Source organism: Moschus berezovskii, chromosome 17 (genome assembly GCF_049115385.1).
Source record: "Moschus berezovskii isolate FMDL1 chromosome 17, NW_MosBer_1.0, whole genome shotgun sequence".
Lineage (NCBI taxonomy): Eukaryota > Metazoa > Chordata > Mammalia > Artiodactyla > Moschidae > Moschus > Moschus berezovskii.
In genome coordinates, this window is record NC_142476.1 from 64898845 (window position 1) to 64924470 (window position 25626).

The 25626-nt window shown below is 36.0% G+C and overlaps 1 protein-coding gene across 2 annotated transcripts in view; it reads left to right on the forward strand.

Moving 5' to 3' along the window:
• Positions 1 to 17375, forward strand: part of WDR26 (WD repeat domain 26) — a 37195-nt gene extending 19820 nt beyond the window's left edge. For both annotated transcript variants that reach the window (XM_055419807.2, XM_055419808.2), the window contains exons 8-14: positions 3625 to 3765; positions 6974 to 7093; positions 9243 to 9388; positions 9674 to 9752; positions 10024 to 10153; positions 13734 to 13919; positions 16646 to 17375. In XM_055419807.2, the coding sequence (XP_055275782.1) occupies positions 3625 to 3765; positions 6974 to 7093; positions 9243 to 9388; positions 9674 to 9752; positions 10024 to 10153; positions 13734 to 13919; positions 16646 to 16671 (828 nt within the window). In that variant the 3' untranslated portion in view covers positions 16672 to 17375. The remainder of the gene's footprint in view (positions 1 to 3624; positions 3766 to 6973; positions 7094 to 9242; positions 9389 to 9673; positions 9753 to 10023; positions 10154 to 13733; positions 13920 to 16645) is intronic.
• The last annotated feature ends 8251 nt before the right edge of the window (positions 17376 to 25626 follow it).

The following is a 25626-nucleotide window of genomic DNA, read 5'->3' on the forward strand; positions in this document are numbered from 1 at the left end:
AAAATAGTACAAAAACAGATATAGTATAGTAATTTGCTGCTTTTTGTAAGCATAGTAACAGATTCTAGTAGCAGATCTGATAACTTCAAGAATTTTGAAGTCGTGACAAGCATGAAGTTTTGAGATATCCAAAGCTATAATATGTGAAAATATTTGAAATTTCCATTATTAATAGTCACCTGATAACCACCCAATGCTGCCTTGTTAATTGCCTGTATTCAGGATTGAAGGAAATACTGAATATCAATGTGTGGTTAGTGAAAATAAAGAAGTGCGTTTTCAAGTACAAGAACTGCTACTTAGTAAGCAAATAGGATGAATAAGGCAAAGCATGGGAAATGTGACTAGAAAAATAGGTTGGGATCCATCATAACCTTATTGGAAGGACTGATGTTGAAGCTGAAACTCCAATATTTTGGCCACCTGATGAGAAGAGCTAACTCGTTTGAAAAGACCCTGATGTTGGGAAAGATTGAAGGCAGGAGGAGAAGGGAACAACAGAAGATGAGATGGTTGGATGGCATCACCGACTCAATGGACATGAGTTTGGGTGAACTCCAGGAGTTGGTGATGGACAGGGAGTCCTGGCGTGCTGTGATTCATGGGGTCGCAGAGAGTCGGACACAACTGAGTGAGTGAACTGAAGTGTTATAAGAAGTATTTTCATTCAGTAGTTATTTACAACATGTCTGAAAAGAAAGCAACCATATCAAAACTTCTTTATTACATATTTTCTTCCAGCAGCAGTGTCATTAGTAGCTTGTCATTAGTTTAGAAGCAAATCTTTGTGTAAATCTAAAACACCACTATGAATGAAAGTTTGTTCCTAGAAAATACCGGGCTAGTCCCTTTTGTTTAGCGAGTATTTATTGAACACCTGCTGTGTGCTTGACCTTTTTGATAGAAGTCAGACTGGGCTCCTGATAATACATGTAATTATTCTTTAGTGAATGCTACAGGAACTCAAGAGATCCTACTGGAATTGGAAAGCAAGGAAAAGTATGACAAGTAAGTCTGAGATGAAGGAGAAGTAAATTATTTAGGCAAAACGTTACAGCTGGCCCTCAGGTGAAAGATAACGTGACTGGGCAGTTTGGGTGAAGACTCTGTGGGCTAGGAGATGAGGTTCATGAAGTAAGTAGCAACCAGATCAAGGAGGATCTTCTATACTTTGCTGAAGAGTTCAGACTTTTACGCCAGTGTTTCCCAAAGTGTTTTTATGAGAATACTGGTTATGTAAAATGTTAACAGTGGTTACATGTAAAGGGCTTTTATGTCCAGATTAGCTTGGGAAATGCAGAGTCAGTGCTTACATTTAAATCTGAGATACAGTGAGTTTTAGAGTTTGGTATCATGGTATTTTTCTGTGTCAAATACTATTTGAAAAACTTGTTAAGAAAATCAGTTCTGTTTTTGAATGTGTATTTTTAGTGGATAGAAAGAATATATAGAGAGAACCTTAATATTTGAATTGATGTTATTCCAGTGGTTAGTTTCCTTTAACGGGTTTTTTTACCTTTTTTCCCGATAAAGAACTTTACTCATTCCCCTCCTCAGAATCCAAGCAAAATTAAGAGGATTGCATGAATGTGATATTACCATTTGGAATAGGTTACTCTAAAAAGGCATTGTACTTCTGAAAATATAAATATTCTCATTTGTTTTCAACTTTTCCTTTCACAGCTTTCTATTTTTTAATTAATGTACATGAAATTATTAGTTTTTTAGTTAAATACTTCTGTAGTAGCTTGTTAATAGTTTAGAAGCAAATCTTAGTGTAACTCTAAAACACCACTATGAGTGAAAGTTTGTTCCTAGAAAACACTGGGCTAGTCCAAAAGACTTGACTTGCTTATTAAATTATGCAAGCTACTTTGACCTAATGATACTGTGATCTAATACCCCAGGCCTATTATCATCTTCCCAAAGAAGAATCAGAAGTAACAGTGTTGTAAACTATTGAATTTTCAAAACAAATTCCCAATCTAGTTTTATCAGACTAGTTCCAGACCCATTTCTAACTGCTGTAGGGTCATCACCATTCGAATTTCCATCAGCATTCGAATTAACCAAAACTGGTCCATTAGTCTAGTGTTCCCAAATTCTTCTTCCTTCACACTGTTTACATTCATCCTTATTCCCTAAAACAGAAATTCAGAGATAGTCTTTGAACGTTTTTTGTCTCATCCTGTCATGTCAGTTTTATGTCCCACAATCTCTTTCAGTCCTGTCCATGTTAGTTTAAGGCCCGTCTTAACTATGACTGTTGTGCTGGCTCATTAGGAGTGTCCTTATTCTGCGTGTCTCTTTGTTCTGATTCTTCTTCCACCCTGTTAATGAGTTCTCTTCCTAAAGCCAAGTATATTATATATTCCCAAGCTTAAAAATCGTTCTTCGCTTGCAGGATAAAATTTAACCCTTTAGTCTAAAATAAAGATGTCAATTTTTCCAGTCTTTTCATTTGCCACTTCCATGTTTGCAGTTTATATATTTCATCCTATATAGCTTTAGAGTCAGGCACTTCAGGTTCAAATCCCTGGTAATACTATCAATAAAGGCAAGTTGTTTCTAACCTTTCTCAGTCTTCATGTCCTTTCCTATAATATGGGGGAGGAGAATAATTCTTAACCTTTTAGATTTATGAGGTTTAAATGAGATTGATTGTGAATAGTACTAATACTGATTAGCAGCAAATAAGTGGTAGCTCTCCTGGTGGGAGTGTAAAATGGTTTAAACACTTAAGAAACAGTTTGGCAGCTCCTCACATTGTTAAGCACAGAATTGGCATATGACCTAGCAATTCTCCCACACATATACCCAAGAGAAATAAAGACATGGGTCTGCGCAAAAACTCTTAACATAGTTGTAGCAGCATTATTCATAATAACCAAAAAGTGGAAACAATCCAGATGTTTCTTAATATGGTATAGGCATAAAATGGAATACTGTTCAACAATTGAAAGGAATAAAATACCGATACATTCTACAACAGGGATGAACTGTGAAAACATGCTAAGTGAAAGAAGCCAGTTACAAAAGACTGCACGTGTTGTATAATTTTGTTTATATGAAATGTCCATAACAGACAAATCCATGGAGAAAGTAGCAGTTGCCAGTGCTGGAGGAAGGGAGAATCGGGAATAACTGCCACTTAGTATGGAGGTTCTTTTTGGGGTGATGAAATGTTCTCAGGTTAGATACTAGTAATGGTTACACAATCTCTGAATGTACTAAAAGCCACTGAATCATATACTTTAAAAGGGATGCATTTTATGCTAAGATACATCTCATTAAAACTTTTTAAAAGGAGGGGGTAGCTTTTATTATACCTGTTTTAAGTTTCCTTGAAAGTCTCATAAGTACAAAGTCTGTGTCATTTTTATTTCCATCTAGCATTCAGTACCCTTCTGTGTATTAGATGCTTAACGGGTGTTGCAGCATGAATGAGTCTATGAAGCAAGTTAGAGGTTCTCTTAGGGGCAGGGAATTGGCAAAATCTGTGAAAATGTCCTCAGATTAAACTATTTTATCAAAGTGCATCTTTGTAGCTATTTAAGTTCTTACGCCCAAGAAACAGTGACTTTAGAAATGAGAGTTAACTAAGTTATCTGTTTTCCCTGCTAGGATACGCACCTGCTGAAACTGCTTAAAACATTAGAAGGACATGCTTACGGCGTTTCTTATATTGCATGGAGTCCTGACGACAACTATCTTGTTGCTTGTGGCCCAGATGACTGCTCTGAGCTTTGGCTTTGGAATGTACAAGTGAGCAAATTTTATCCTTGGTTTAGTCTTTATAAAGTATAATCGTACTGCACATCTTCAATATAACTTTATTCATTATCTGTAGAACCAAGTCATTCAACCTAAATTCCCATGATGTATTTCTTATAAAAGATCATTAATTCATCAAATGGAACCCAGATATCCAGGTTTATAAATTTAAATATTTTGTTGAGCATAATAGCATTTTTGAAAGAATGGTCACTAGGTATTTTTAGGGATGTTGTACTTTGTAGTGTGTAATACGTACTATTTTACTGTGATACTTTCTACCTCAGTAAAGATTTTACAGTTGTTTTGCAGTTGCACAGTTTTATACAAAACGTACTTTTCAAGTGTGAAAACATCGACATTACACCAAATTTTCCATTCCAGTGGCAATTGCACCATTTCCTTACCTATATTTAATGTTACAATCTCGTTTAGTAGATTTAAATGATGTTTACAGTACTTACTATCAAGAGTTTTATTATAGTCTCTAAATGAGAGACTTAAACACTTTATCTAGGATTCCATTTTAGAAAAACTCAGCACTGAGTTCACGCTATCATTTGTTGGCTCTATTTTGGAAAACTTCTAGTTAATCATTTAAAATTACTTTTTTAAGTTTCTTCCTTAAGCTGACTGGTTAGATGATTTTTTTTTTTAACTTCTCAGCAGGGGAATAGTTCAGGTTACAGTTTGGGTATAAAAATATAAGCTGATGGGATATGGTTTTGAGTTTCGGGACACATGTGTAAGTTGATTTTTATCAAGAGTAAAAATAAAAGCTCCATAGAAATGACTCAATAAGATGGTATAGAAGACAGATGAATACTAAAATGTACCTGAAGATGATGTGCCATAAATCTAATTCTACAGTAAGATTTATATTTCACCCCAGTTTTTTTATTAAGAAAATTTTGAAGTATTGAGAAAGGTTGAAATGTGAATATAGTGATGACCTGTATCCGTGCCACCATAGATGCAGCAGATGTTATTAACATTTTGTTACATTTTGTGTGTATATAACACGCATGCATACAAACATACATATTTATATATCCATACCCAAAACATCTGGAAATAAATTAAGATGATATTTTACCACTAAGTATTTAAACATGTATCTCCTTAACAGTAATATTCTCCTACATGATCAAATGCCATTATCTTATCTATAATTCTCTAATTATCTTCATTATAATTCTCTAACATTTGTTTCATAATTTAAAAATCCCCAGTTGTTCCCAAAATGTGTCTATGCCATTTTTATCAAACTAGTGTTGAATCAGTATTGTATTTGTGATTGGGCTCAGGGTGGCAAAGCACAGAGTAGATCAGATGGCTTCTCAAACAAGCTTAAAATGAATCTGACCTAAAAGACTATTTCCGCCCCCTCAAAGGGAGGGAAGTACTTGGTCATAGTCCTACAACAGAGAGTCAGCCTCTGTAGTCTTCTTTAAATTCACTTTTGAATTTCTGAACAGGTAAACTATGTTATAGCTTAACTGTTTTACTGTGTGTTATGTTACAGACTTGTTCTAAAAGGGTGGTCCTTTTAAGTCAGTTTTCAAAATTGCTCCTTTGAGTTTTTATGTAGATTCCTAATTACAGGTTTCCCCTGCTATCTGAAAGTAATTATTCCTGTGCAATTTTTCATAAGCTGAAATGGCATAAAGAAGCAGTTACCTTAGGATGCATCTTACTAAAGGATGCACAAAATAAATCAGGATAAAGCACAGGTGCTCACATAGCTCGAAGCCATGGCAGCTTGATGCTGAGACGCTGAGTATAGTTCCTGGGAAGGAACCACTCTCAGAGTGTATGCTGCCTCTGTAACAACCCCCTGCGAAAGACAAAACACTGTTTTCACTTTCCACAAATATTTTTCATAAAAGCAAAAATCCTCTTCAGATGTCTTTTTGTTGGCAGAAACAGGTAATAATGTATATCTTTGTAAGTACAAAGCAAACTTTCAAAATTCTGGGGATACCTGTAATGGCCTCATACTCAAACAGTCCTGAGCATGACAGAGGAAAAGACCATTTCTGCCTTCAGAAATTATTGTAAATAGAAAATGCTGAAGATTCAGCTGTTGCATGTGTATTTGTGTTTCTAAACTTTTTTTTTTAACCCATTTATATTGCACAATCTCAAAAGATCGTGACTTGAGAATAGTTAACAATATGGGGGAAGGGTTTAAGATTGCTGAATATTTTTTTCTTTTTCAATGTAAGGAAGACATTCTGGCTTTTGTGCCCTCTTTGCTTTTATTACTTGGCCCTATTTCCTGATCATGCACCCTTTTTTTTTCTTTTCTTTTTTTTTTTAATTTGATTACCCATTTCTCACAGGAAAATTATGCCCATGTACTTTTTATTATCCCAAGGGCAGCTCTAATCTCTCAGATCCTGTTTCTAATCCATGAACAAAATGGAATCAAGACTAGATTAAATGGTATGTGTCTACCTTCTAAGTTGAATAACTTAGAAAAAATAACAGGAGGATATCTGAGGGTTGTAACCAACTAAATAGTCTTACTTAGTTGGGAATGCTTTAAAATGACTATGCTAAACAGTACAAATGTCCTTCACTGTTTTCTGTTACTTTTAATTGAAATAAAGTTGTATATCAGAAAAATAATTTTTGTTTTCCCATTCTCCCTTCTACATTTTGAGCATATCGGATATGAAATTAACGTAATTTAGACTGCCTACACTCTTGGCCTAGTTTAAGGGCATAGTTTTTCTGCCTTTTAATCATGTTCTTAAGGAGTTGCTAATTGCATGAACTACAATTTTAGAATAAAATAAAAAACTGTGAACTAAGGAGAAGTGAGAACTCAGAAGAAATAGGTATGTTGTGCTGGTCTTTTCATCATTGCACTTGGGGAAGATTACTTGTTTTAATTTATGCATGTAATTGATTTAAGACAAGAGTTCTGTTTGAAGTTTATCTCATATCATAGCTATTCTTTGAATCACCTATGCCAGGCTTTGTTTGACTCCTGAGTTTTTTTCAAGTACTTAATTTCTCTTCTGAATGCTATAGTCTTGTTCTATAAGGCCAATTTAAACAGTTTACTTCACTAATTAGGAGTATTAAACTAACCAGTATCCCAGTTACTATCCTTTTTCTGTTTTTTCTTTATACATTCCCTTTAGAGGAGTATCTTAAAGATCTCATCCACAGTTTTATTTCCTTGTAGACGGGAGAGCTAAGGACAAAAATGAGCCAATCTCATGAAGACAGTTTAACAAGTGTGGCTTGGAATCCAGATGGGAAACGCTTTGTGACTGGAGGTCAGCGTGGGCAGTTCTATCAGTGTGTGAGTATTTAGTGCCCTATTTCAGATGCCTACAGATTTACTTAAAAGCAAATTTAGTTTTGTAAAAACAAAGAATTCACTTGATAACTTTTATAAAATATATGAAAACCCACTTGACTAAGATAAACACTGTGCAGTAGAACTTTCTGTGGAATCTTTTTCTTTTTTAAAAACACATTTCAAGTGCTTATACAAAGTATAGGCTTTGAATTTAGTGAAACATTAAAAAAAAGATTATCCTACTAAACATTTTGTTCTTATAAATAAATAAGTTTCTTATGTATAGGGAGAAAAAGTTTTAGTATTTAATCTCTTTGGTGTGGAGGTCTGTAGCCCTTTGGATTTTTTGTATCTCCCTCTGCCTCCCTCCCCCAAGCTGCCCCCTCCCCCAAAAAATGCTGTATTTCATGAGGAGACTGACTTTAAATATTGGAGGAATAAAAGTGCTGATGAATGTTGCCAGGAAACTCTCCAGTCTTTATCTGAGGTGTCTTCTGATCATTACCTGCCCTATTAATCTTGGATTGTTGGGATAATAAAAGTAAGTAATGGGTAAAAACTCTTATGACAAAGTAGACTATGATACAAATGCAGTGTCATTGCTGCTGCTGCTAAATCACTTCAGTTGTGTCCGACTCTGTGTGACCCCATAGACGAAAGTCCACCAGGCTCCCCCGTCCCTGGGATTCTCCAGGCAAGAACACTGGAGTGGGTTGCCATTTCCTTCTCCAATGTGTGAAAGTGAAAGTGAAGTCACTCAGTCGTGTCCGACCCTTAGCGACCCCATGGACTGCAGCCTACCAGGCTCCTCCATCCATGGGATTTTCTAGGCAAGAGCAGTGTCATTACTCTCTATTATCTAGATTTCATGTCTCATATCACTACCTAGCATGGTTCCAGTAGGTCTTTCTGGATTTATTTAAGACTAAAGTTAAATATCATAACCCCTTCAAATCATTCAGTGTAGGTCATTTATCATAAAGACTTTCATAAAAGTCTTTGTCGCCATTACAAATTACCAGTTTCATTAAGCTGACTATAAGACTCATGGAATCTAGTGTGCTATCTCAGCATGGTTGTAAGTCATTTAATTTTTCCCCAGTTGTCCCAATACAGTTTATTGATACACCCCTGATTTTCTTTTAAGTTATTTTAAGTGGTCAGTACCATCATAATATACCAATTTAAGCATTTAATGTCTGGACTTTCTCTCCATGGGCTACTGCTATACTTTCATTGATTGATTGATATAATTGATATATCTTGTTACATTAGTTTCAGGTGTATGACATAATATGATGCAGTATTTGTATGTATTACAGAATGATTTCCACAATAAGTCTTGTTAACAAACATCACCATACACAGTTAAGAAAATTTTTTTTCTTATGATGAGGATTTTTAAGATTTACTTTATTAGCAACTTTCACATATGCAATACAGTATTATTAACTATAGTCACCATGCTGTACATTTTGGCATTTAAGCCATTAGTTCTTATTTCCCTGGATTCAAGGTGGCCTTGTGTGTTTCTGCTGACTTTGCCGTCCCTTACAGTGTTTAAGCCTTCAGGATACATGACTTGGTAGTTCCCTAACTTGTAAAAATAGGATTGTCACTCAGAGCTTTGAATGTTCAGGAAGATAATGATCCTGAGAGCTTTGCTCGATAGAACATGTTCCAAATTTGGTGACTTTTTTTAAAACATCATAATAGATTCCTAAGTTCTGTACAGCTATAATTCATGTTAGTTATCTTTTTCCATATCACAACTTGTGAATATTATAGTACAAATCCAAGTATAGTATATTTTAAAGGGATGTTTAAATTCTTTTCCTAAAGTTGTGAGCCCTTGAAACTTAAGGACTCTTTCTTTGTATTTATTGTATTTATCTATGCATGGTAGAAAGGAAGATAGATTTACTAAGATTCTCCCCCTCCCCTTAGGTATTGTAATGAAATTTGACCTATATAAATTTTGATGATTGAAAACACTTAAGAACAACTAGGTTGAGATCAGTCTCAGGAAAAGATAGATATTACAAAAAGATATATTAAGAGATTCTTTCGGGGGGGGAGATTCTTCTGGTTCTTTGTTTGCTTTTTGAGTACTGTTCAGTAATGAAGTTGTTAATAATTTTCTCCTCAGGATTTAGATGGTAATCTCCTTGACTCTTGGGAAGGAGTGAGAGTGCAATGTCTTTGGTGCTTGAGTGACGGGAAGACTGTTCTGGCATCAGATACACACCAGCGAATTCGGGGATATAACTTCGAGGACCTTACAGATAGGAACATGTAAATATACTTTATGTCCATTAAAAAACAGTTATCTGATTTGTATTAAAAGTATAGTAGAACTTGCTTTTTCAAAAGAAGAGTTATTTTTATTATGTTTTTGGTTTGATTGGTAATTTGGGTGGATAGTCAAGTGGTACTTAGTAATGATTAACTCAGATTCTGTTTCTTGATTGAAATATAGTGTGTAATAGTGATTACAGACTTAAAATTTGTTATATTTAAATAATTTGAATGTCTTGATTCTTAGTATGTTGGTTTTGACAAATTATTTTTTGGTTACAGAGTACAAGAAGATCATCCCATTATGTCTTTTACTATTTCAAAGAATGGCCGATTAGCTTTGTTAAATGTAGCAACTCAGGTAAGTTTATTAACATAATTCTCAGGAAAATTTAGCTTAGTTAAAATTTGCGGGTTTTAGTATATATAAACAAATATTTTTATGAATTCTTAAATTTTACTGCATGTGTTTGATCCATAAGTTTGTAGAGTCAACTGGAAATTTTTCAGGACATTGGCATTTTGCAAAAATAGAAAATGGAAATGTTCTTCAGGCAAATACAGAGTCACAGATTACTCTTTAAAATTCTTTTGTGTTAAGAATAAATACCTATATTTTCTTTTGCTTACAGGGAGTTCATTTATGGGACTTGCAAGACAGAGTTTTAGTAAGAAAGTATCAAGGTGTTACACAAGGGTTTTATACGATTCATTCATGCTTTGGAGGCCATAATGAAGACTTCATCGCTAGTGGCAGTGAAGGTAAATTGTGTCTCTGTTGATTCACAGATATATATAGATGGACTGAAAGTTCTATAATTCTCTCAATTTGTAAAAGCAGTCATATCTCCAAACAAATTCAAGATGTTAGATCAGAAATTGTACGAGTCATCTATTCAGTACACTGTTAGTCTCCCTTTTCTTGGACTGATTTGAGTCCTCCTCATTGTCACAGACAAATAGTGCTGTTGTGGCTGTGTGGAAGTGTGTTTGGTGCGTGTGTCACATCAGGATGTAGTTAAGTCACTACTCTTTCGTAGATATTTTTCTTTTCGTGAGACTTAACGCTTTTCAGATATTAATAGTATCTTGGACAAAATTAACTGTAATTAGATTTTCAGTGGTTCTTTAATGACTGAAGAAAATAATTTAGATTTTCTTTAAGATCATGGGATTCTTATGGTCTCAGAAAAGTTCAAATTATGAAATTAACTACTACCTTTTTTAATAACTTATTGCATCAGTATATCAGGCAGGCATGTGCCTCAAGTAGTCTAATTTAAAACAAATTGTTTAAAATATGCAAGCACAAATAAGTGAGGCAGTATTAAAAGTTGCTGTACATTTTAAGGTGATAGAAAAACATAATGGCAGATTATTGAAAATTTTCTTTCAGCACATTCTCTTGAGCACCCACTCCGCTGTTCTAGTACTGTAGCAGCAAATTACTTAAGTCATTTTTTGAAAACTGAATTTAGTTTTCCAAGCGAGACCAAGGAACTGAATTATGTTGTTGAACACTTGGTAACGTTTGGTTACTGTGTGAGATGTTTCTATTTTCCCTTTCTTGACCAAAAAAAAAACTGACCTCAGTAGAGAAGAGGATCACAAGGTGACACATGAGTTTTTCCTTTGTGTATAAGCTGTATTTAGGATTGGGACAAAGAAACGTTTAGAGATTTAGATTTTTCACATGAAGCATATGACTTCATTCTTTGTTTCCCCTAAAGTCATTCAGATAACATTAAGAAAAGAGAAGAGTGGCTTGCTAGGTAACAATTGGGAGTTCACGTCTTTCCCATCAAAAAAATTTTTTATGTTTAATCATGTTATTTTCTTCTAGATTTTCCATTGGTTTCTATTTGATATGATTTAAACATATTTAGCCTTCTACATGCTTTTTAGCTCCTCCTACTCGAAGCTCCTTCCCCATGCTCTATTCAATCCTGCTCCTGGTGGGGTTTTTTATGCCTCTTAATTACTCCTCACAATCGTGTGTGTGTGTGTCCAACTCTTTGCGACCCCATGGACCGTAGCATAGGTTGCCATTTCTTCCTCCAGAGGATCTTCCTGGCATGTGTATGTTTGTGTGTGTGTCTGTGTCTGTGTGTGTCCAACTCCTTGCAACCCCATGAACCGCAGCCTAAGTTGCCATTTCCTCCTCCAGGGTATCTTCCTGGCCCGGGGATAGGACCCACATCTATTATGTCTCCTGAATTAGCAGGTGGATTCTTAACCAACTGTGACAATCCCCCATACTCTTTCTAAAAATAATATGTAGCCTAGAAGTACTTTTAAAAAATAGGTATTGCCACCGTTATCCCTAGTGATGCCAATCTTTTTTTGGACACGACTGAGTGACTGAACTGAACTTTAGAACTAAGCCTGATGAATAATGTAATTAAGCCACATTATATTCTATTTAGGGTTAAAAATGAAACATAACTGTGAAGGAAAGAGATTAGGATTCTCATGACTCGGGTGGTTTAGAATGGCTCTAAAAAATGTTTTCAACACCAAGTGGTTATAGCAAATATGCTATCTCCCAAGATGTCCACAGTAATCCATTCGTCGTTTATTTGTAAGAAATATATTCCAAGAACCTTCCAAACCCCCAAATACATGAATGTCAATATAAGAGCAATAGGAAGCATTTCCCCCTAAAAGTTATACCATTACTCCAGCCTTTTCATTGTGCTGATAATAAGAAAAACTTACTTTTTCCTCTGCATAGGCACTGGATTCCTTAAACTGATAAAAGTAAGCAGAACTTGATCATAAAGCTTGTCATTCTGACCTCGATTGTTTAGATCTTTCTTAATTTTTGCTGCATATTCAATAAATATCCTCCTCGGATATGTGTTCACAAAAGCATTTTTCATCCAGATTTCAGTAGGCAGATTTCAGTTGCATTCTCACTTTTCAAGAAAGCCTGTGGTCTTTGTGGACTTGCTCTGTCCAAGGGAAAGCATAGCTAGTCTGGGCATTTTTTTTTTTTATATATATACTTTTGTTGGTTTTATTTTATGCAAGGAAAATTATTTTCAAAAATGACTGAACAACAAAATACCTTCTAGGAAATATAAATTCAGTACTTCAATGAGTTCCTTTTAGCTTTCGCTTCTCATACACAAAAAAATGTTCAACAGTGGTTCCAACTTTTTATCTTTGTAAGTTTTGAAACCAGGGCATGTTCTTTTACCACAAGTTTATTACCTATTCACCACTCTAAAGTTTCCTCAGTTGGCAGCACATCCGCTGAAAGTTCCCACATTGATCATGTAATTGAGTGACAGCTCTTCAGATGGGACACTTTTCTAACTCACCCTGGGGTTCTGCCATCTGTTCAAGAACCATCACTTACATTTCGTTAACTCTTTATGGCAATACATGGTGTTTACTGTGTATTAGACTCTGTTCAAAACATTTCTTCATATACAGACTTACTTTATCCTCATAACATGATGAGGTAAGTATGACTCCCCATTTACAGAAGAAAAGTTGCAGGGAATGGGAAATGTGCCCAAAGTTACACAGCTGGTCAGGAACACAGGGAGGATGTGGACCAAGTAGTCTGACTCTACAGCCTTACTCTGAACCACTACTCTGTACTAGACAGTTGTTTCATTTTGTTTTTGAAGATTAGTTCATCCAAAGAAACAAAGTTGTTGGGGTTTTTGGTTTTTATGGGCACTTGATGAGAGTGTAAATTGACTACCACACAGTCATATCATGATACAGCTGTAGGACAGCTGTTTAGCCTCACAAGTAAACACGTGAGCAGGACGTCCTCGATTTCAATCCCAGGTTCACCGTTTACCAGCTGTTAACCATGAGGAGATTGCTTACAGTTGCAGTTCATCAGTCACCATCCATGAAAGGGATAAGCACCACCTCCTGATGGTGGTGAAGATTAAATAATATAGTTATTTAGCACCTAGAACATTGTAAGCACTTAGTATTTAGCTGTCATCTTAATTGCCATATTTGAATTTGGATACATTGCTTCTCCGTCACCTCTCATTTCCGTAGAATTTATCTCCATCCAAGATCTGTTTATATTCAAAGGTTTTGACTGTGATTATACATTATGTGTTACAGAATATTGCAGATTCTGTGATGACTTGCAAGCTAGTCTGTCATTTTTAACAGGGGGAATATGTGTATTTTATTAAAATTTAAATGGATTTTTCAAAAAATAATGTTATTCACATTTTTTTTGTTGTTCTTTCAAGTCTGATAAGTTAAATGTTCTGTGTGTAATGAGCAGTAAACTTAAAATCAATCAATTTTGTTAATCTATTACACTTTCCTAACTTTTTTCTGAATTACTGTTATTCAGATCACAAGGTTTACATCTGGCACAAACGTAGTGAACTGCCAATTGCGGAGCTGACAGGGCACACACGTACAGTCAACTGCGTGAGCTGGAACCCACAGATTCCATCCATGATGGCCAGCGCCTCAGATGACGGCACTGTTAGGATATGGGGACCAGCACCTTTTATAGACCACCAGAATATTGAAGGTAACCGTCATACAGTATTCTTGTGTTTTTTTCCAAATGAAACCTTGCCTTACTTTATCATGAAGTTGTAGCACTTTTAGGCAGTACTTTAAAGTGTAGGATATAATAGATTTTCTCCCTCTTTTAAAGATTGTACACTATATCTCACTCCACAGTCGTTTTTTGTTTTATTGATGACAGTGGTGAGAATAAGCAGGAATATGCCACCTCATTTACAGGCAAGTTAGTATTGCCATTTTCAAAATCTTCCTAAAAATCTTGCTTCATTAGGCAAGAAGTATTTTATACTTCTGTGCTCATGAAAACTTGCTAGTATATGAAATTTGAACAACTTCAGAATGATCTTGCTTATGGTTTTATCCTTACAGATGAATATCTGTTAATACCATGTAGCACACTAGCATGAACTGTGCATGATGGATAGAGAAAGAGAATGGAACTAGAATTCACCATGTACCTGTGTGCACTTTATATACACTGTCTTGCATAACATCTGTATAGCCCTGTAAGAGAAATGGAGAAGTGTTTTTGTCCTCATTTCTGGAGTGTGAAAAATGAAGCATGACAAGACTAACTTGTAGAGTGCTACCAGGTTTTTAAGTCTTAAGTCTGAAAGGGTGTTTTCCATTACTTTCAGGTACCAGAAGAAAGCCCAGAGCGAAACAGCTAATAGTTAAGGACATAGCTTAATTGAGCAAGATCTGCTAGAAAGAAGAGATAATGAGAAACTTTATGTAAATGACTTACCTGTTCTTTATTCAGAGCAAAAATATTTAGTTTGCTTAAAAGGAAATAATTTACGGATAAACAGATTTTTTTGTTCACAGTGTGTCCCACCTAAGTGTTTTTAGTAAGAAAGATGACCAGCTGCTCTCAGTTATTCTCAGAGGAGGAGGGTTGTCAAGGTAGCACAGTTGGCTTAAAAGCATGTTCTCTGTGCTTTTATCCATGTGGCACAAACTGTACCAGATCTCACTGGTAGGTGAGGATATACAGCCAAAGACAAGGGTAAAAAGCATGTAGAGTACACAGCTCAAAAAGTTTGAAAACTATCCTTGAGTTACTGAGAACCTTCTGGGGCCTTTTTGTATTTGTAGATCACTGCATGACATGATTTCACTAACATACCTCTGAAATTAGCTCAAAGGAAAAATCTTTATTGATTTCCCGTTGTGTTTGTTTGTTTTCCCTTTTTAGGTTTCAAGGTCTACTCATAGATACTTTAGAGATCTATAACTGAGATTATATGTGCTTTTCAAATTTTATTAGTCATTTTGGAAAGTATTTCTTTAAATAAACATTTGATACAAAGAACTAGGAAAATACTAGGTATATAACAACAGATTTACCTTGTAAGTAGATTTATTTTAGACATAGCTTTAAGGATATGTTCATGCCTCCACTACAGTGGAATAAGAGTTGTAGTGCTATTTGGTAATTTAATTATTGTGGATACTTATTATGGTGGGTGAGACAAACTTAGTCCAGTTGTAAGAACTGGGTCAAATTAAGCAATTTTCAGTTGTGCTTTGCAAATAGGTATAGCACTAAAAGATTTTCATTTATACCTACAATAAGAAAACAGCGTCTTTATAACTAGATACTTGGTTACATGCCTTTTATTAAGATATCCTCAGAGTTCTTTTTCCCCTGCTCGAAAACGTTTTTTCTAATTAATACCTGTTTGGAATAGACATTTGGGGAAAATGTAGATGAAGCTAAGGAAATGGCATTCCAAAACCATAAGTATCCTAAGATACTATAAGTCATTTAACTAAAAATACTTAAGTTCCAAAAGAAAGAATTGCTGACCTTTTATTACAAGTAGCAATCCATACTGCATTTTTTTTTTGAGGACTGTATAAAATGGAATAGAATCAAGTACTCATACATGCTACAACATGGATGAACTTTAAAAACAATATGCTATGAAAGAAGCCAGACACAAAAAAGTACCTGTGGTTCCATTTATATGAAAGTGTCCCAAATAGGCTAATCTGTAGAGGAAGCAGACTAGTAATTGCTTAGGATTGTTGATTGACTTATAATGGTGATGAAAATATTTTAAAATTAATTGCCCTGATGGTTGTACAATCCTCTGTGAATATGCTAGTAACTACTGAATTGTCCAGTTTAAATGGGTGCATTGTAGAGTATGTGAATTATATCAATAAAGCTGTTAAAACATTGTCCTTCCCCCACACACACAGAGTAGGGTAATATTGCAGAGTTTCAAACTGAGCCACTAAAAGAATTCAGTATTAGATTGGACAAAAAAGTTTATTTGTGTTTTTCTGTAAAACTGGGAAACTGAACAAACTTTTTGACCAACCCAATACATGGTTATAATGCAGTTTTACCTTGGACTGCCAGATGTTCTTTATTCTCTTCTGTTGTAAACTACCATAAAAATGTTTTCACTCTGAGTAACTATTTCAAGATTTCTTTTTCAAGTATAAGATTCTAATATGATTATTCATTGGGTTCTCCAACATTCAAAATAATCATGGATTTAGACTGTAATATGTAGCCCAAGATGTGATAACACAGTTTTAATGATCATGATGAAAACACCAAGAATTAGCCTTGATGTGGTTGTTTTTTAATGTTAAGATATTTTGTGATGTCATGATGCTGATTTCAAAACTTTCTAACTGGAAACTTTTTTCTCTCCCTCCCCTCTTCTTCTTTTCCCCCAATACACATTTCATCTTGTCTTCATTCAGAGGAATGCAGTAGCATGGATAGTTGATGGCGAATTCGGAGCAGACGACTTCTGTTTAACTTAAAATTAGTCGTATTTTAATGGCTTGGGATTTGGTGCAAACAAACATGATTGATAGCTGGACTGACATGCTCGTCATGAAAAAAGAACCATTTCTGAAGCCCGATTGGGGCCAAACATTTACACCTTGCTTCATAGTAACCAGTTGAGATGAAGCACGTCGTTAGAACGTTGTTGGACACCATGTTGAATTATCCCCCCATCGGTTGTGAAGAACTGTGCTACATTCAGGCTTACCCATTGAACTCAGTATATATATTTTTTTCCCTCCTGCCTTTTGTCTGGCGGGATACCATTCTTGTTGCTCTTCTGTGTAATGAAGTTTAAATGCTTGTTTGGAAAACTTTATTTAACAGTTTAGAAGGCTTGATAGAGTGCATTAGTCTGAAGAGTATACATTGGATAGGAAAGAATTTCCTTCTTTTGTTTCTCCAAATCTTTCCGCCTTATTTAGCTTGAGATCTTTGCAGCTTGGTTCATGGATTCTAGCCTTGCCCGTTGCGCAGTATATACTGATCCAGATGATAAACCAGTGAACTATGTCAAAAGCACTCTCAATATTACATTTGACAAAAAGTTTTGTACTTTTCACATAGCTTGTTGCCCCGTAAAAGGGTTAACAGCACAATTTTTTAAAAATAAATTAAGAAGTATTTATAGGATTAAAGTGACTTCATTTGTATACATTTGGAATCTAAACCAGCTAAAAAAGAGTTTCCTCTATGACTTAGATATGCAGTATAACTGATGCTCTTCTGGAATACCACATGAGACATGGTCAGAAACAGTACTTGGAAGGACATTATACAGAAAATTCAGAGTAGTGCTTTGAAGATTTTCCCCCTTTTGTTTTATTCCTGAAGGAACATCAGTACCTGATCTTGAAGAAATCAAGATTCAAAAAGAGAATTTTAAATTTGTACCAACATGAGAGATCAGTAGCCCATATAAGTTTTCAACAAAGCTTGTTCCAAGTTGTTCTCAATTTGGGGAATCATTTTGGTGTCATCTAGCAAGAGAGTAGAAATCAACAGATATAACCACTTTGGAAGTTTATAGTATAATTGAGCTTGTTAGAAGAATTCAGCAGGTTACAAACAAACTGGGTTTAAAACCTCATAATCATTTCTCTAATTGCCCTTAATACTTTGACATAGGGATACATAAATTTAAAGACTATTTCTCCTCCGTTTTTCAGATATTGCCATACTGAACCTCATTCTAAACTGGTGCTGTGGGTAGTGTCCCTCTCCCCTCCCTGTTTAGTTTAAGGAAAGGTTTCCTTCATGGAAAAGCACTTTTGAGAATTTCACCTTTAAATATGCCAAAAGCCTGATGTTCACATTGTGCTTGTAACAGCTGAGTACAACATACTTAGTTTCCTTTGAAATTCCCTCCCCTTTTCAGTAGAGGATGAATATGGTGACCATAGCTGTTACGTTGAGAAGAGTGGGAATATCTCCAAAATAAGATTCTGGTGAAGAAAAAGTCTTAACACTGTTTCCTTTTGACCCAGCCAAATCTGTATTGTGCCCATGAGCAAACTTCTTCAGGATCCACAAAGAAGAGAAGAAAGGCTTGGATGTCAGGAGTTCTTCCTTGGTGGGTGGGATGGGGGTGGGGGGCATTTAACAGGAGGGTAGCAGGGAGAAATGGTCAAGTCAGGGAAGGGGAGAAGAAAGAAAAACACAAATTGGCCTTAAAATAGCTCGGATTCTCCCAGAAGCTCATAGTAAGAGGAGATGACAGATCGTGGTCGGCAGATTATTTTATCAAATTGGTAAAATGTACAAGATTTCTTTAAGCTCCATTTTGCAGAGACCACCACTTAGAAAATCAAGAATTCCTGTTTTGATATTTCTAAGTTAAAATAAGTATATGTTAGTTTATCTGGTACTTCATTTTTCTTAACTAAAATTACTTTTTACTTTAAGCTTGAATAAAATCTTCATTGGTAACTGTATATAATTAAGTGGCAACTTCTCTTTACCTCAGTACAGTTAAATCCATTCATATTTTAAGTGATTCATGTATAACCTGAAGCCATTAATTACCCCAGTCTCTATGGTAACATCACTAACAAAATGTGGGCATAGAAACTCCACAGCTGTTTACAAATTTCATTACAGTGTGCCATGGTACATTTGTAACATTTACTGGGATTTGTGCCCGTTCAGGGGCAGTTTGGCACTCAGAGTCTACTGTCTTTCACCCAACCACCCCTAGATTTGAGTTTTCAGCGTGCTTCTGAAGTACAGTGAAGAACACTTCAAAAAAGTGGAGGCAAAGTGAGGCACATTTTACAAGAACATAACTCCATTAAAACGGAGTAACAACTATGCAAAGGTTTCTGTAGCAGCTAGGTGAGTTTGTGTTCCCAGTCTGTCTGAATTGGCAGCTTCCTACATATACTGGTACTTTGCTGTGCCAATTTGCTGTAAACGTCTATTTCATGCATGTGCCGTGCGGTGACTGTGCTAGAAAGGTGAAATAAACCTAGGATTTAATGGTACAAAGAACCTGATAGCAGGATGGTCTAACTCATAGCTGTCAGCTGAAAACCTCTGATTGTGCTGTAGTCTCTAGGCTTGAGGTGAGAATATTATCAAGCCAGCTGCAAGATACTAACAAATGTATAAACTGAAAAGTACCAATACTTTTTGCACATAGATCAAAATAGAGTGGAGAATTTTGGTTCCAAAAATCAGGTTAGTAGGCTCATTTCCATGTGCTTGAAAATGTTTTTGTTGTTAACTATTCATTGATCAAGGGCTAGAGCACGTATGAAATTAAATGTCTTTTTCCTCCAAATAACTGGTTATTAATAGTACAGTGTTGGATTTGCGGTTCCTAAAATGGGTTGTGCGGGTGGTGAATTAAGAGTAGGGAATTAGCTGGGAGGGAAGACTGCCTCAGTTTTGATTTCTGTGTTTTATTAGTGTTCATGCTAGCTACACTTTTATTACTGGCCAGGTAAATGTTCTATTTAACCAGGTAAGTATTTTAAACAGGAAATTTTGTTTGCAAATGCCCCTACAAATTGGCCCATTTTAGTGGGTGGGAGAACAAAAAGGGATTACCTAACTTTAAAAATAAACTAAAATAACTTGTCAATATTTTATTAATCTGAAATCACACTAGTAGTAATTTGGTGATTTTTATTATTAGGAGTGTTGTCCCTGTAGAGTGGCATTCCATGGCATTAATAGAAAACCCTTTTTCCCCACCCCTCCCCATCTTGAAATTCTCTTTTTTAGGATGTTGGTTCCTGCACACAAGAACTGACCCTAACACCTCTGCTCACACTGGTAAATATATCTTACATCTCTTAAAAGGGAAATATCCATGTCAGTTTCTTTCACAGCAGAAGAATGACTACTTTTGAATGGGGAGGAAAGAAGACATTTTTCTTAATATCCTTTTTGTCCCATATCTAAAATGTTTATCTTGATTTTGTTTTACTTTCTCATTTAAATTTTAGCAACATTTTTGGGGTTGTTCCCAAAAGCATTACTTCCATTTCAAAAACCATACCTGATTTAATATAAACCGCTAACTTTAAGAGAAGAGGTGAATTTGCATTTACACTTTAGACACTTTCTAAAAACAGGGTGAACTTAATTGAAAATTTTCGGTGTTGTTAAGCTATTGTTATAGTAGCTGCCCTACAGTTGCAAAAACAAAACCCATCCTTTATCTACTTAATCCAGATAGCCTGGATTTAATTAAACTAATAGTATAAAAATGTGTGTGTGTGTGTGTTGTATCTGTATGAAAGAGAGAGAGTACTTAATAAGTCCTAGAAACAGCTGTTCTGGGTTCTTAGCAATTTTACTGAAAGTCTCGTGCACATGTGAAGTGCCCTCTCTGAATTAAGGTTTGGTTAATACTGGTATATTTTTATAAGACTGAAATTGTGTCCCCATCTTTAACTTAAAACATTTTCATCATCAGGGTCAATGTGCTAAAACTGAATCGGAACATTTTTAGGCACAGGTGGAAAAAATTTTATTGGCTCCTTGAAAACGTGTGTATGTGGCGAGGGGAATAGATCCACAAAAGCATGTGTGTATTTACAAACCAAGCTGTAGAGATCAAGAAAAGAACAAGTGTTGATCTCAAGATTCTAAATTGTCAAGATTTACATGGCATTGTGGTGGAACTAGTTAACACTTAGAGCTTTTGGTATGTAATAATTATTTGCTATGGACTGGTTAAATGTTTCAAAGGATTGTGTTCTTAAATTTGGGGGGGTGTTTTTTGTTTTTAACTGCCTCTCAGATTATATTTAGTAGTTTAAATTTCGTTGCTTTATTATTTCATTAAAGCGTAAAAAACTTCAGGTCTCTGGTATATTTATTTTCACTTGTTCTACTAATTATTTACAAAACACCTTTGTTAACTTTTATTTTATAAATGTGTAGTATATTAAATGTCTTTAAATTTTTATTCAACTGAAACTACATAAACTTTGATTTGCTTTCCTGGGTTTTTGTTTTTTTTTAAATACACCTTTCCCATGTCAGTGCATAGCACTTAACCAATTGTTTGTACTCCCTTTTAATTCAATAAACAGAATAAATGATTAAGTAATTGTTGCTGTGTTAAATCTAATAACCATTAATCTGAGTGTTTAAATAGTACTATTTTTACCTAGAACAATTAGTTTACTGAATTTGACATCCGTAGATTCACCTGGAGTTTTTCAGCAGTGTCTAGCAAAGCACTGCTTAGCCAGTTATCTTTTTAAAGAGCTACTGTATGTAATTATGGATTAATTTTGAAAATTTTCAGGAACATTTGCATTTTAAAGGAATCATATGCCGCATGTTCAAAATTGTTGTTCAGTCATCCAGTTGTATCCGACTCAACCCCGTGGACTCCACTGTGCCAGGCCTCACTGTCACTCATCATCTCCTGAAGTGTGCCCACGTTCACGTCCATTGCATCGGTGATGCCACCCAACTAACTCATCCTCTGATGCCCTCTTCTCCTCCTGCTCTCAGTCTTCCCCAGCATCAGGGACTTTTCCAGTGATTCTTCTGATCACAGCAGATGACCAAAATACTGCAGCTTCAGCTTGCGTCAGTCCTTCCAGTGAGTATTCAGGGTTGATTTCCCTTAAGATTGAATGGTTTGATCTTGCTGTCCAAGGGACATTCAGGATTCTTCTCCAGCACCACACTTTAAAGGCATCCAATTCTTTGGCAGTCAGCGTTGATCTGGGTTCAATCCCTGGGATGGGAAGATCCCCTGGAGAAGGGAAAGGCTGCCCACTCCAGTATTCTGGCCTGGAGAATTCCATGGACTGTATATAGTCCATGGGGTTGCAGAGTTGGACACGACTGAGCGACTTTCACTTCATTTCACTTCTTTACAGTTCAGCTCTCACAGTGGAGGTAACAGATTCAAGAGATTAGATCTAATTAACTGTACCTGAAGAACTACAGGCAGAGGTCCATATTATACAGGAGGCAGCGAATAAAACCATCCAAAAAAAAAAAAAAAAAGGCAAAGTGGTTATCTGAGGAGGCTTTACAAAGAGTTGAACAAATAAGAGAAGCAAAAAGCAAGGGAGAAAGGAAAAGGTATATCCAACTAAACACAGATTTCCAAAGAATAGCACAGAGACAAGAAGGCCTTCTTCAATGAACAGTGTATAAAACTAGAAGAAAACAACAGAAAGGGGTAGAGATCTCTTTAGGAAAATTGGGAGATACCAAAGGAACATTTCACCCAAAGAGGGGCACAATAAAGGACAGAAATGGTGGAAACCTAGTGGATGCTAAAGAGATGGAAAGAACACAGAAGAACTGTACCAAAAAGATCTTAATGAACTGGATTGCTGGGATGGTGTGGTCAGTCAGACATTCTGTGCAGCAAAGTCAAGTGGGCCTTAGGAAGCACTGCTGTTAATAAAGCGAGTGGATGTGATGGAATCCCTAAAGGATGATGCCATCAAGGTGTTGCATTCAATATGTCCGCAAATCTGGAAGACCCAGCAGTAGCCACAGGACTGGAAAAGTTTCAAAAATACTACAACATCTGAAATTGTGCAGTCAGGCAGTGGAAATGCTGACAGGGGGCGAAAATACATTTCCAATTTGAAATTAAAATTTATTTCATAACATATATAGTTCTTTAAAGATCTCCTTGGAGAACATATTCAATATATACAAAGCTATATAGTACACTTGTATTTATGAAAATGAAAACCAATTGCCCATCAGTGAATTAACTACAGAAGCTTTATGATTTTTACTGCTAAGAACGACATTCTGCACAGTAGAAGGAAGTTCAAATGTGGAAAATCTGTATTTGGCAGGCAGTGAGTGGAGAGTCAGCTTAGGATAGCAGACCCACTGGTGAGTCAGAGACTGCTCCCCTCTTCAAAGGTATGGTTGCCACTTGCTCTCATCAACAGGCTAGAGGAACTTTTTCTACTTGAGTCTTTAAATATACAGCTACACTTGGCAGATTTAGCTTAGTCAGATTATCCCTCTGTTTAAAGCTTCATGCCAGATCCCAGCAGGTATAGAAAACTCAACCTTAATAAACCTGAGAGTAGAGAGCTGTATTTTAAAAACACAATTCTCTTCCACTTAAGCAAGAGAAAAGTTGGTCTTTAGTTACATCATTTCATGACTTGATATTTTTTCCAGAAAGACTTAAACCTGTAAACATTCAACAAAATCACCCCATCATCCTGTCACTCATGCTCATGCTCAGTCATATTCGGCTCTTTTGCAACCCCATGGACTGTAGCCCACCAGGCTCCTCTGTCCATGGGATTTCCTAAGCAAGAATACTGGAGTGGTCAATACTTACAACAATTCTAGATGCCTGCCATTGGTATTATGGCAGTGGGCTCGTCTCCCTCAACCTTGATGAGTGTGCTTACCATGAGCATTTCCTTTTCTGATGTGAAGACCTTTCTTTTTATAGCCTCAGGGAAAACATCTCATTTAAGATACAATTAGCCATGGTGATAGACTGTATCTACAATTCAAATAAATATATTAATGTTCTTTATTTAAGTCCTGTGCGACTTCATTTCAGCATATTAAAAATGCAGCTACATATTGAATTGGGAGTTGTGTACCAAATAGTTTCCAAATACTAACTCCCTCATCTCCCAAATGGAAAAATACCAGTTTGCAGCCTGTGAATTCAGAAAAGGGGTCTTGATTTTATTATCAATGAAAAATTTGTTCTAAAAGTTCTTCCACACTATGTTTAAATGGGTTCTTTTTCCCCTGTTAATGGATCCACATGAAGACCTTTTCAGTAAGATTTTTTGTCCACAAAGAATTGATAAATCAACTGGTTTGGTTTTAATTTCCTTTTCCTTTGTATACTTGCTCCTAATGTTTGTGTATAAAATTGGAGTGCTTATTGGATACCAGAAACTTTATATACATTATTTAAACTTCTAGGCAAGTATTGCTCACTTTTTTTTTCAGTGATAAACTCAGGCTTAAGAAAACTAATACAGTTAATAGGTGGTAGCATTGGGATTCTCAAACTCAATTTTGATTCCAAAGCCTGTGGTTTTAACTCCTAAATTCAAGTGCATGTGGGACTCAAGGCTTTTTTAACTCTGATTTCTAAGCCATCTTCAGATCATGAGTCAGATTTGTTAACACATGAGGTAACTGTATGTTGTCAGCTGGCACTTACTGGTGGTTTTTGAAAACTGGGACTGTGCTACATTACTTCAGCAGTGTGACCAAGAATTAAAAGTAGGAGCAAGAATGGTATGGAGAAGGGCCAACCACAGCACTTGAGCTTCCCTGGTAGTTCATCCACCTGCAATGCAGGAGACCCCCTCAGCTCCTGGGTTGAGAAGGTCCGCTGGAGAAGGGAACAGTTACCCACTCCAGAACTGCCTGGAGAATTCCATAGACTGTGGGTTGAGAAGGTCCCCTGGAGAAGGGAACAGCTACCCACTCCAGTAGAATTGCCTGGAGAATTCCATAGACTGTATATGTATAGTCCACGGGGTTGCAAAGAGTCGGACACGGCTGAGCAACTTTCAACCACAACGCTATACACTAGTTGGTTATTAAGTAACATGATTACAGAACAGGTATTCCTTTGGGCTAATGTATTTGGTGCTTACTTTAGGCCAGTCACTGTGGATGAGCCACTCCTTTCATTCTCATTTAATTCTCATTGTCAAGGTAGCCTCATGGGGCAAATTCTAATTTCCATTTTATAAATGAGGGAAGTAGGTTTAAATAAATTAACTGGTATGAAAGAGCTGGGATTCAAAGCCAGGTGCCCCTGAGCTTATGCTTTTAGCCACTATGTCATATAAACCTTCTTGGTCTGTAGATGGCCACTTAACCCTGGATTAAAAATTGACTTAAAACTTGTCAAAGATAGTGAAAGTGAACTCGCTCAGTCGTGTCCAACTCTTTGTGACCCCATGGACTGGTGCCTACCAGCCTACTAAGTCCATGGAATTTTCCAGGCAAGAATACTGGAGTGGGTGCCATTTCCTTCTCCAGGGGATCTTCCCTACCCAGGGATCGAACCCAGGTCTCCCACATTGTAGTCAGACGCTTTACCATCTGAGCTACCACGTTTAAGGGCACACTTGACTGATTCTAATTAACTGTGTAGTTCATAGAAGAAAATGACACCTTTGAAATTCTAGATGTTTCTCCATATAATTAATAAAACAGGCTCATGAAGTTTTATAGAAGAAAACCGCCACAGTAAATATGAATATCTCAATTACTTTATAAAGTAGTGGTTAGAAGTAGTGGTTTTGGAATCATCAGGCCTGAATACAAATCCTGTAACTTGCATGTCACTTTAGACAAGTACTTAAGCTGTCAGAGTTAGTTCCCTTACCTAAGAAATGCTCTAACAGTATCTTATAAGACAGCATTGTGATGGGTGAGAATGTAAATA